The 13,126-nt window shown below is 44.3% G+C and overlaps 1 protein-coding gene across 1 annotated transcript in view; it reads right to left on the bottom strand.

Moving 5' to 3' along the window:
- LOC126475445 (uncharacterized) overlaps nt 1-13,126 on the bottom strand; it is a 119,440-nt gene that overhangs the window by 52,949 nt on the left and 53,365 nt on the right. The window contains exon 2 of the mRNA XM_050103307.1: nt 9,004-9,177. Coding sequence (XP_049959264.1) covers nt 9,004-9,177 — 174 coding nt within the window. The remainder of the gene's footprint in view (nt 1-9,003; nt 9,178-13,126) is intronic.

The following is a 13,126-nucleotide window of genomic DNA, read 5'->3' as shown; positions in this document are numbered from 1 at the left end:
GCAGTCCGAAAACAAAGGAAGTAGGTTACAGTACACTTGTTCGCCCACTGCTTGAATACTACTCACCGATGTGGGATCTGTACCAGATAGGTTTCATGGAAGAGATAGAGAAGATCCAACGGAGAGCAGCGCGCTTCGTTACAGGATCATTTAGTAATCGCGATGGCGTTACGGAGATGATAGATAAACTCCAGTGGAAGACTCTGCAGGAGAGACGCTCAGTAGCTCGGTACGGGCTTTTGTTAAAGTTTCGAGAACATACCTTCACCGAGGAGTCAAGCAGCATATTGCTCCTTCCTACGGATATCTCGCGAAGAGACCATGAGGATAAAATCAGAGAGATTAGAGCCCACACAGAAGCATACCGACAATCCTTCTTTCCACGAACAATACGAGACTGGAATAGAAGGGAGAACCGATAGAGGTACTCGAGGTACCTTCCGCCACACATCGTCAGGTGGCTTGCGGAGTATGGATGTAGATGTAGATGAACAGTCGAATGAAGTTTTGTGAGCTCCTTTCGTGTGCGCAGACTAGTGTGAGGCCTCGCGTTGTCATGGAGAAGGAGACGTTCGTTTGCATTTTTGTGGCGAGGAACACAATGAAGTCGTTCCCGTAGTTTCCTTAGGTCACACCTGTGTGCCGCCGTCGGCACACGGGAGATCGGGCAGGTTTGCGCGACCTTGCTGCAGTGGTGACAGACGTCTCGCCCAATGATTCACCGTGCTTTTTCTTCACTCAGGTCTCCGTAGACATTTTGCAGGCGTCTATGAATATTTACGATGCTCTGGTTTTCCGCCAAAAGATGCTCGATCACAGCTCTCTGCTTGGAACGCACCTCCTTTACTGACGCCATTTTGAAGACTACGATAGCGCCGCCACCTATCAGAACTTTATGAAACGATAGAGGCTGAAGCGGGAATATTTCATGATTTCCCACAGCAAATTCCGCATTTTTTCAAACTTAATTGGTGGAGAAAAGAAATTGTTGCATTACGTGTTGAATGCCCCTCGTAGGATCATAATTGGCCAGTATACCCCACACTAAAGTGTAACATAGGTACTTGGGAAATTTAAATGGCAAACTTTGGAAGAAAGGCGCCGTTGTTTAGACGAAACTCTGTTGTGTAACTACAGAGAAGTAGTATTCAAGGAAGACTGAGCAACAAGTCTGCTGCCACCATGAGAATAAGATAAAAGAGGTCTGGGCGAATTTTTCCCTTGCTTAACACACGAATGCAATAGGACAGAAATTCGCTGATAACAGTACGAATGGCACGCACTTTACGACATATATGTAGATACGTAAGCCTTGAAAAAAATATATATCGGTTCTTCACGTACCACCTAAGTCATCCCTCAGTTACACCTTTCGGAAACTTTTAGAAAACTGTCACTCACTTTCACATAACACTACTCAAAAGCAGTTGGAGTACACATATTCCGTCGTGGGGGTTAAAGGGGTGGCGACAGAAGAAGAAGAAGAAGAAGAAGAAAGGTGCTCCAAGTTTGGTAAATATAGGTCTAGAAAAAATTAAAACAGTCTACCTTGGTGAAGTAATACAGAAGAACGGCCGTGGCTGGAAGGCTAATAATTTCGGAGCAAGGAAGATAGAAACAACCTTTCAGTTGACTAAAGATGAGCACAATAAGAGATCTATCTCCTCACTAGCAAAACTACAGCGCTATGTTATTTTTTATGTTATAATAAAACCAGAATATTTATATGCTACTGAATGCTTGGATTTGACTAAGAGAGGAAAAGCAGACGACATAGAAAAGAGAACGCGGAAAATCCTAAGAAAAGTATTGGAACCAATAGAACACAACATTGAATCAGGAACAGGAATGATGGAGATCTGTCGAAGAAAGTGAACAACTAAATGTAACGTTGAAGAAAACGCAATGGTGTTCTGCGGCCATCTGATTCGAATGACTGAAAACGAGATATGCGAGAAAGTGCAACTGGCCCCAAGAAACTAGAAATGATCCGAAAGACAACATGAAATTCTGAACAGAGATGTTTTTCGGAAGAAGGTTAGAGATGCCATCTCCAGAGAAAACCAGAAAAGAAAACTGGAGCTAAGTGACGAGAAGTTCGGAAACAACAACTCTTTATCGAAGGAAAAATTATTGAAAAAACCGGGAGTTAAGTCAGAAGTCGTTATTTACGTGGCCCATAGTAAGTCCAGCTGGAGGAAAAAAGGAGGATTACGAGGCTTTTAGCTAAGCTTAAATATACGACTTTGCACAAGCAACGATTCTTCAGAAAAGTAAAAGTTATTTCGGGCCTTCTTATTGGACACTATATGCATTATCACTGCCCCATGGAAAACGAGAAGCAAACTCTTTTTCATAGAAACAACGGCCACGCACTCTCCTCTGCTGTACCGTAATCACAAACATCGCTCAAGATTTTGACAGTTATTCCATTCTCTTAACTTAAGCAGTTCTTCATATGAAGATTGATACGAAACGTTGGGTAATAAATATACCGAAAGCTATATTTTTTTTCAAGATGTAAGAAGTAAAATGGTTCCTGCATACGAATTAGCAAAATAAGTCTGGCTTTCAGGGTACAAATAAAAAATGGTTCGAATGGCTCTGAGCACTATGGGACTTAACATCTGAGGTTATCAGTACCCTAGAACTTAGAACTATTTAAACCTAACTAACCTAAGGACATCACAAGCATCCATGCCCGAGGCATGATTCGAACCTGCGACGGTAGCAGTCACGCGGTTCCGGACTGAAGCGCCTAGAACCGCTCGGCCACTGCGGCCAGCTACAAATAAAAAAGAAAGAATGCCATCTATATATCTGTTGAACAGTTTTCAGTTATAAATGACCATGTCAAGATCCTCCTAAGGCTCAGCCATAATGTTCATGAGGTTTAGTTTCACAAGTCCACGTCGACACTCCTGAGATCATCACGTAGTGAGCTACTGAGTGGTACAAATAGCTGTCTTCCAGATGCCTCCACAAATGGGGGACAGTTGAAACGATTAATCTTGTTCGCGAGCACAGGTTTCCGCGGCCGTTGTTATCTTTAGTAAAACGTTTCAAGGTACGTTATCTCGTCTTCATATTGTTTATAAAACAAACGTTTCCGCCTCTTTGCAAGCGGCACGCGGCCACATACCCGGAAACGCTTTATTCAAGACTAAGCTTGTAATTTTGTTTAGTGTAAATCCACACCGTATGGCAGAACACACGACTATAAATATCTTCAATAATGAGAACCTGATTTCTTCCTGCAAGATATTTACAAGGAGCGTTGAATAAGTGATGCAACAAATTTTTTCCCTCGGTCGGTTTCTGTTTAAAAATGCGGAATTTTTAGTTTGGCGTCGTGGGATATTCCCGCTTTAGCCCCTATAGTTTCAAGAAGATCCGATAAGCGGCAGCACTACACGTGGCCTTCAAAATGGCGTCTGTAACGGAGGTGTGTTCCAGACAGGGAGCTGTCATGAGTTTCTCTTGGCGGAAAACCAGAGCATCGCAGACATTCATAGGCGCTTGCAGAATGTCTGCAGAGAGGCGTCTGTCATCAACGCAGCAAGACCGCGCAAACCTGTCCGATCTCCAGCCTGCCGGCCGGCCGCACCAAACTATGACTCCTGCAACATTGAAACGTGCGGACACTCTCATTCCATGTGATCGACACATTACAAAGACTTCGCTGCACAACTGTACACCTCTGTTGGTAGTGCTGACACGCTCGTCCATCTGTTGGGGTTCTCAAAAGTGTGCACCGACTGGATTCCTTGCCGCCTAACAGAAGACCGTAAAGGGCAACGAAGAACCGTTTGTGCGGAACTACTTGCGCGTTACGAGGCTGATCGTGACAATTTTTTGTCGTTCATCGTCACAGGCGATAAAGCATGGGTTCATCGCTCCCAGACCTAAGAAGAACTTTGTGTTCTGCCTTACGGCAGGTCTTGTCATGGGGGAAGCCTCGTCAAAGACGTCCACCACATTAGCGTCTAGGGAAGTGATTCCAGTGGTGGTTTCCCGTTGCCTTCCACTGATGATGATGAAATGATAATGAGGACAACACAACACCCAGTCCCTGATCGGAGCAAATCTCCGACCCAGCCGGGAATCGAATCAGGGCCCCTTGGCATGTCAGACCGCCGCGCTGACAACTCAGCTATCGGGGCGGACTCCAGACCTCAACAAGACTGTAATCCAAGGAGCGGTGTCACACCACCTCTCGTCCGAAGAAAAAGTTCAGAGTCGCACCCACAGCCAGTATAGTCATGACGAATGTATTTTGGGACTCTGAAGGGGTTATTTTGTTTGATGTACTCTCCCATAATGCAACGATTAACTCGGAAGAGTACTGTGCTGCCCTCAGGAAACTGAATAAACGACTTCAGCGTTTTCGTCTCCACAAAAATGCAGACGAACTTCTCCTTGTCCACGACAACGCAAGACCTCACACAAGTTTGCTCACCCGAGGAGAGCTTTCAGAAATTCACTGGACAGTTCTTCCTCATACACCCTACTACACCTTGCGCCTTCCATCTGCTTGCTCAAATGAGGAATGCACTCCATCGGAAGTAGTACGTGGATGAAGGGAGATTGTTGATGCAGCAAGGCGTTGGCTCTAATGTCCACTTGTACAGTGGTACTATGCGAGCCTACAGGCCTCCCAGTACGGTGGTGTACTGCCGTCGGACTGAACGATGATCATGTTGAAAATAGGATTTGGTAGCCAAAAGATTGGGGAATAATATGGCGTATTGGAATCATGAATAAAATCAACCTGCTTGCAAGAAAAAAAGTGTTGCATTACTTTTCGAATGCCCATCGTATCTTAATTACCCAAGTATTTGAAACACTTTGAGGGACGGTTCTTATAAAAAATGCTGTGGCGTAGCAAAGTTGCTTCGCGTGTCTGAACCGCGGACTAACAGTTATCTGCTAATTGCTTCGCTCTGTGCCATTAATGACGGCACGAATATCCAGCACTTCACGGCTATCCGCCTGCCGCCCCCGCCTTAAAGAGCAGACGCCGCTGGCTGGCACGGCACGCTTTCACCAGGATGCGGCTGCCTATCGTGTTTCACGGAGTGATGCCCCGTGTCTATTTGTGGAGTTACCGCTCTGTGAAATCTAACAACGGTCTAATATTGCCGCGCTGCTGAGCTGATGAAAGCTCCTCACGTTTCTCGGTATTTTGTTCCCAGTTTGTTTCCGGAATGAAAGTTCCCATGAAATTACCCAACGGTGTTCTTTGTCAGAAGGTGAGAGCGGCAACAAGCAACTCAGCGCACTGTACACTTGTAGAAATCAACAAAAGTAAAACAAAATTAAGGATCATCAACAAGAAAGATACCAAACTGCCATCCAAACACTAATGATAAACTCGCTGAACAAGAGAACTAACATTAACAACAAATGGGATAACCCGCAAGAAATTGAAGTCCGCACCGAGAAAGACAGAGCCGCCTTCTATAATAAGACCAATGTTTTTAAGAGGCGTAATCTCTCAATGGAGACAAAACTAAATTTTCTACGTTGCTACATGTTTCCCATCCTTTTCTATGGAGCTGAGACCTGGACTTCGACCGTGACGACAGGCAGACGACTTGAGGCATTTGCGATGTGGTTGTACATGAGAAAGACAAGAGTGCCATGGACAGATAAAATTACTAGCAGCGGAATTCTCCGCAAAATCAAGAGAGAAAAACACAGTAAAAGACGGCCAAGTAATATGGAATGTAAATAAGTGTAAACTGCTGCAGAATATTCTTCAAGGGGAGATACCTGCTGAAAGAGGTCGAGAAAAAAGAGGAACATCTTTCCTCGTTAACTCAAGGACATGGACATCACACTCGAGCGAGGAACTTTTTAGAACAAGCAAAAGTGATTGATTGTGATGTTCACCAATATTCGGGAGGGACAGACACTAGAAGAAGAAGAAATAACCCCCACACCCCAAGGAACTATGGACTTTTGTGCGGTTGTGAGGTTTCTGTGCCTTAAAGTCACAGGTAGTCGTATAGTAAATTCGACCGCATCGAAGAGGTATCTGTGGAGAGGCCAGACTACATCTACATTTACAGTCCTGAAATCATTTTATGGTGTGTGGCGAAGGGTACTCTGCATACCACTGACACTCCCCTCTTCCCTGTTCAACTCAAGAAAGATGTGCCGGAAGAATGATTGTTGGTATGCTTCCGTGCGACTTCGAATCTCTTTAATGTTTGCCTTTAGGCTCTAATTACTAGATACATGCAGGAGGAAGCAATTTATAGTTTGACTGTTGTAGGAAAGCACGCACTTGGAATTTTAACAGTAACCCACACCGTTATGCACAATACTACTTTCGTAGCGTTTGCCACTGGTGTTGGTTGAGAATATCCGCGACGATTTCACGCTTGCCAAATGAACATGTGACGAAACGGTCTGCTCTTCTCTGTATCTTCTCCGTTTCATCTATCAACTCCATCTTGTACGTCTCCCAGTCTGACGAGCAATATTCAAGCACTGCTCGGGCGATTGTTTTGTCAGCTACTTGGTCCGTGGGTGTACTAAACTTGCTGAACATTTTTCGAGGAATCTCAGTGTGCAATCTACCTTTCCCCCTATTAGTTTTATATGTTCGTTCCATTTTAAATAGCTCCGCGCACATACGCCCAGATATGCAACGAATGTAACTACTGCCGGTTATTGCTCTGCAATCGCGCAATCGTGCAAAAATGGGTATTTCCGTACAAACTTGCTTTAAAAGGTACATTTCCTTATGTTGAGCGTTAACTGTCAATCTCTGCACCAAGCGTCGATTCTCTGCGAAGTATTCCCTGCATTTCGTGACAATTTTCTTACGTTTTGGCACGTCGCGGCTTCTGTGTATACAACAGCATCATCCGCGAAAAGACTCAAGTTATACACTACGTAACTTATATAAATTGTGAAAAGTCGTTGTCCTGTAACACACCGTACAATATACCATAAGTCCGATGAGAATGTCACGCTGTGTTCTATTTTCTAGGAACTGTTCAGTCGAATTACACAGCTGGTCTGATACTCGTATTCCGTACGCCCTGTTTTGTTCATTAGGTGGCAGTGCGGCAATGTATTGAATGCCTTCCGGGTGACAAGGAACCCGGCATCAACCAGGGCGCCGGTATCTACTTGCCTTCTGGGTCTCGTAGAAGTACTGTTCCAGAAGAAGGGCAACACTACCAGTTCACTAGACACCTTATAGCAAAGCAACCTATCCGCTCGGCTGCGCTGCGGCAGGTAAAACAGCTAAATGGTCACAAAAGGGCAGATCGAGCACTGGAGAAACTGGTGGCGCGGTGCAGGCAGCCGTAACTATCGGAGGAACACGAGGCCAACCGGTTTCGCAAGCTGGGGGGATCTTCGCCGTGTTACGCAACGTCCGCCGTGCCAGCCAGCGCTCCCCCCTCCCCTGACCCCTCCTCCCCCGCCCAACAACGAGGGCGTCCCGACCGCTGCGCTCGCTCTGTTCCGCCTTTCTACTCAGCTCCTGCAGCACCGTCCTGCTCTTAGGGTCCTAGTAATCGATCAAATAATATTTCAAAAACTACGAATTTTTCAAATTACTTACCTGTGCTCCTTTGCTTCATGTGTTTGTCAAACGTATACTGTGTTTGACGTGTTTGAGAGAAACTTTGATTGACGGCCAGTTTGACAAGATTCGGACGTTGTTTATGTTGATGTTCCGCCGCGCACGTTTACAGAGTAAGAGAAAATTTATCTCACTGTATCGTGAGATTCCACAACTGAGGGGTAAGAAGCGAACGGGTACAAGTGATATTTTCTAGGAATATGAGATAAGCGCATAGAGAGCACTATAAAGCATGTAAAATTGTTGTGGCAAAGGGATGCAAGTGTATCCCACTCTTTGCTGCTCCCTGATCAACGATAGGAATATTAGTTACAAGATGTCACGAAACAGTTGACACCAAAGAGATGTATGAGCACTTTTATATGACTTTCTGGCGTATGATCTAACGAAACCTGGTAGAAAAGGCAAAACTCCAAAGAATGTCTTCTTGTCCTCTCTGTACAACAATCTCCAGCGATTCCTAAATACAAATATATTCTCGATATGCCTCCATTTATCCCGCCTATCCATTATATATTCTTATTCACGAGTCAACGTGATAAAGAACAACCAAGCACAACAACTAGGACTGACCTGCTAGATATCTTCACAGAGTCACTGTATTTATTCAAAACAATCCACCCCTGAATCAACACACAGTTAAATCTGTTTTAAAGGTGTTTTGAAACAAACACTACAGTCCTTTCTTGGAATTGCGTTTAGTACCACAGTACAGTCTTCTTCGATGTTCTCAACTGCATCGTAATTGTGTCCTTTCATTGACAACTTCAATTTGCGGAAAACCTAGGTCGGCTGGGGCCAAATCCGGGGGATACGGCGGGTGGTGCAGGACTGTAATCCATTTGCTGGCCAAATCTCGCACACAGTCTCCACTTTGCGGGCTGGGTCATTGTCTTTCATTGTCTTGGAGGAGCATCCAGGAACCTGCCTCTCGTTCCGATGAACTCTCACCATGGATGGTGGAGGACCCAAAAACCTCAATGTTGCCTCTCTGCTCCACGGCCAGTGTCAGACACGTACTGTTACATTCGCAACCAGGACGCCTGCTGCAGTGAAGCTAGTGCTTTGATCTTCTATACGGCTCTTGTTGAAACTTCAGGGATTGTAACAGCACAACTCGCGATTGCAGTTTGGAATTTCACACAAGCAGTACTAACGAAACTGGGACACCATGTATATGAGAGGGGAGCTCCCACGAAATTTGGAAAGTAATGGAGAGGTACTGGCAGAACTGAAGCTTTGAGCACGTGCCTGCTCTTACACACACTGGGATGCATAGCTTCGCATCACAGCGCGCGCTCAGTAGGTGTCCTGACACTCGCGACCCATAGTTGTCCAGTACGTAACGTTCTTTCACACGGGGTACGGTAGGCAGTAGACAGGTGAGGGTACAGTACCTGCTGGCGCGAGAAGTCCTCCTGCAGCTGGAGCTGGAGCTCGCAGGAGCGCGCGGCCTGAATCCAGGAGGCGGCCAGGATGAACGAGCCCAGGATGAAGCTCATCAGCACCAGCGTCACGGCCGCGATGCGAGCCACCTGCACCGCCGTCGACCTCATTGGCTTCTGGTAGGCCTGCAACAGCGACAGCGCGAGCTCCGTCAGCCACAGCACCACACCGTCTGCACTCTGCCTTACTCTAGCGTTCAACACCGGGCTTCAGCGTGTCTTGTGAAAGAGATGACATTAAGGGGTTAGGAAGTCAAACGGCCCGACTTGGAGCAGGAGAGGCACCACAGGACATTTCAATTTCCACTGTCTATAATTCTACAATTAAGTTTATAAAACTTTGTTAGCATGATCAGGAAGGATTCAGAATTCACACTCTTAGCAGTGGAAGATCGAAAACATAACGAAATAATTTTTTTTACATGTGAAATTTCATCATTTTTTTTCACTTACTAATGGCAGCCTTTGTTGCTATAGGTACACTTTTCTTCATAAGTAAGAGAGATTCTTCGATGAATTTTGCACAGCATGTAAACCATACTTAAAGGTGTATGAAAGTCTAGAATGTTCCAAATCTATTAAAAACTGTGGTAAAATAGAGGTAATTAACTATAAAATTAGTGTTTTTTCTAAACATGATGTTTAAAATATAACAGCTCATTCGTTTTTTCATAAATTTAATAAATTCTAGAGTTTCATACACCTGTAAGTATGGTATGTATGCTGTGGAAAATTCATCGAAGAATCTCTCTAACTTATGAAGAAAAGTGTACCTATAGCAACAAATGCAGCCATTAGTAAGTGTAAAAAATGATGAAATTTCACATGTAAAAAAATTCAATTTGTTATGTTTTCGAACTTCCACTGCAATGAGTGTGAATCGTGAAATCCTTCTTGGTGATGCTGACAAAATCTTATGAATTTATTTGTAAAAGTATAGGCACTGGAAATTAAAATCTTCTGTGATGCCTCTCCTGCTCCAAGTCGGCCCGTTTGACGTCCTACCCCCCTTAAAACAATCGCACCGACAATCTGCAAGTCTCATTTGTGGTTCTGGCGATGTTCCTAAGACGCTAAATACATGTGAACTCAAGTGAAATTTTCTTTTGCGTATGATTCTATAAGATTTTAAATAACTGCACTGATTTGAAGCAAAGGCTCTGGTGGGTGTAAAACAATGTATTTGGTCACCGTCCCTGTAGCACACAGTACACGCCACTTTCTTTTCCATTACGTTCATTACCTGTGTTGCATCACTTCATCTTTCCCTAACCCTTCCACCCCTTCTCTCGTGCCAACTGCAGCCTGCGCTTATAGTTTAAATATACCTGCTCGTAATTTGTACGTCTTATGAACTTATATAAACTTTTTTTCTGCAGAATTTATGTCAGTGTAATTTCTAAATGTTACGTGTTACATGTAAATTATAAATATAAAGTGAAGTGTATAGAAAACTTGCTCAGATATAAGAGTGGCCCTGATTATCCTCATCTTGCAAGGATGTATAAATAAAAAGGAACGAAAATGTAGTCACATGAAATGATATATCTGAAAAACCCGTTCAGATATACTAAATACAAAACTCTGAGGCGACAAAACTCATGGGATAGCGATATTCACGCTTACAGATGGCGGTAGTATCGCGTACACAATGTATAAAAGGGCAGTGCTTTGGCGGAGCTGTTGTTTGTACTCAGCTGAGTGATGTGAAAAGGCTTACGACACGAGTACGGCAGCACGGCGGGAATTACCAGACACTGAACGAGGAATGGTAGTTGAAGCTAGACGCATGACAGTAAGCAGGAAGTTAGGATTAGAGCCAGGATCTAGCAGAAATTTTCAGCTGGCAGTATATCCTCCTTACGTTCCAAGTTCACCACATCTGAACGATTTTCACTGATATCCTTTCATGTCATTGGTTTTGTGCCATCGACCCATGCCGGCCGCTGTGGCCGAGCGGTTCTAGGCGCTTCAGTCTGGAAAAGCGCGACCGCTACGGTCGCAGGTTCGAATCCTGCCTCGAGCATGGATGTGTGTGACGTCTTCGGGTAAGTTAGGTTTAAGTAGTTCTAAGTTCTAGGGGACTGATGACCTCGGATGTTAAGTCCCATAGTGCTCAGAGCCATTTGAACCATTTTTTATCGACCCATTCATTTCATTTCAATACATTTTAATTCACTTCATAACATATACCTTTCGTGGCAGGGAAAAACTCGATCCTAACCGACTTCATTTCCTCAGCGGTGCAATAACCCATGGGAATGACGCAAGAAGGAATAAAGTTGAACCGCAGCAGAAGGAGCGGTCAGAAATTATGCAGACTTTCATCGTATGCTCATTATTATGTGTGTATTACTGACTATAGAGACCTTTATGTTTATACCATACATAGGCTTTACACAAAGAAAAACCGCAACTGTTCGTCTATAGGTCTTCCTTGTAAAAACTTACTAAGCGCAGCAAGAGTTATATGATAAATAATCATCATTTAGGTACTGAAAACTAACGAGTATTACTTCGAAACATGTGGAAATAATTGCCCCCAACATCGCTTCGAAAGGTATGTCGATTAACTCAGCAACTCAAGCAGACTATTACTTTGTGAGAGTGGGTGCACTGGCAGAGATGTCAGACATTTTTCAAGGTAATACGATGACCATTTCACTCGATCAGTCGTACACGACACTCATCAACAAATCTACTAAGTAGACTGACAATACTGCGCTCGTCGTTTCTCTTCCGAAGTACTGCTGCGCGCTATAGGATCCGTAACAGACGGGATTGACGGAGAACGTTCGAGGAAGGGCAGTTCGTTTCGTATTATCGTGAAATGGGGAGAAGGATTGGTGAGAGTGTGTCATTGATATGATACGCTAACCAGAACGGCAATCATTAAAACAATGCCGTTCTTCTCTCCTGTGAAAAGTTCTCAGGAAATTTCAGTCACCAGCCTCCGAATGCCAAAATATTTTGTTGGTTCTCACCTACATAGGAAGAAATGAACATTGTAATAACTTAAGAGAAATCAGAGCATTCACGGAAAATTTTGTGTGTTCATTTTTCCCACATGCTATTCTACGGTAGAACGGTCGAGAAACTATGTGCACCCCGTCGGGTTAAAGAAAGACATTAAAGTAATTCAGAGGTGGGCTGTTAGATTTATTAGCAGTAGGTTCGTACAACACGCAAGTATTACAGAGATGCTTCGGGAACTCACACGAGAATTACTGGAGGGAAGGCCACTTTCTTTTCGAGGAACACTATTCACTGCCGAACGATTCTACTGCCGCGAACATACATTGCGCTTGAGGACCGAGAAGATAAGACGAGAAATTTGGGCTCACATGGAGGCACACAGACAGTCGTTTTTCCCTCGGTCTATTTGTGAGAAAATGGCTAGTAGTGGTACAGGGTACCCTCTGCCACGCATCATATGGTGGCTTGCGGAGTATGTATGTAGATGCAGATGTAGAAGTGGTTCTACGACCCTTCTGCCAAACATTTATGAATAAATTGCAGAGTAGTTACGCAAATGTAAATGAAGTACAAGTGGAGGTCTGTTGCGAGCTTAAGGGACTTGAAGCAGTTGCATCTCTCGACCGTTTCTGGTGATGAAACACGGATTCGCCTTAATGACGCCTGGTAGCAAACACTGGAGCACAAAGTGGAAAACTCCCAGTCCTCTGACGCCGAACCAATGCATAGTCGTTTTGACTGCAGTTCCTGAATGTCTTAAAGTTTTACCAAACACGATACGCCAAGTGCTTACAACTCGAACTTTCTTCGTGAAGCAAAAGTGCATAGGGAAACATTTTTTAATGGGTTGGTGCATGTTGGTATTCTGGTTGCTACGTGTTTATTTATCGATTGTCATTTTTTATTTGCAGTTCGCTGTTGCTATTTCAGTTTACACATTGTCGTTTTGTCATGTGGACACAGTGAGTGGAACTGTGGAGGCTAGAAAATGTTGTTCCAAGTGAGGAAATTGGAACAGTTCCGACATAGTCTTCTGTTTGAGATGAATAGAGGGGTGACAACAGCAGATGTCATTGGACAGCCGGCCGGGGTGGCCGAG

The sequence above is a fragment of the Schistocerca serialis genome, chromosome 4 (assembly GCF_023864345.2).
Source record: "Schistocerca serialis cubense isolate TAMUIC-IGC-003099 chromosome 4, iqSchSeri2.2, whole genome shotgun sequence".
In the NCBI taxonomy this organism is placed as follows: domain Eukaryota; kingdom Metazoa; phylum Arthropoda; class Insecta; order Orthoptera; family Acrididae; genus Schistocerca; species Schistocerca serialis.
This window is presented reverse-complemented; position numbering and strand designations above follow the sequence as displayed.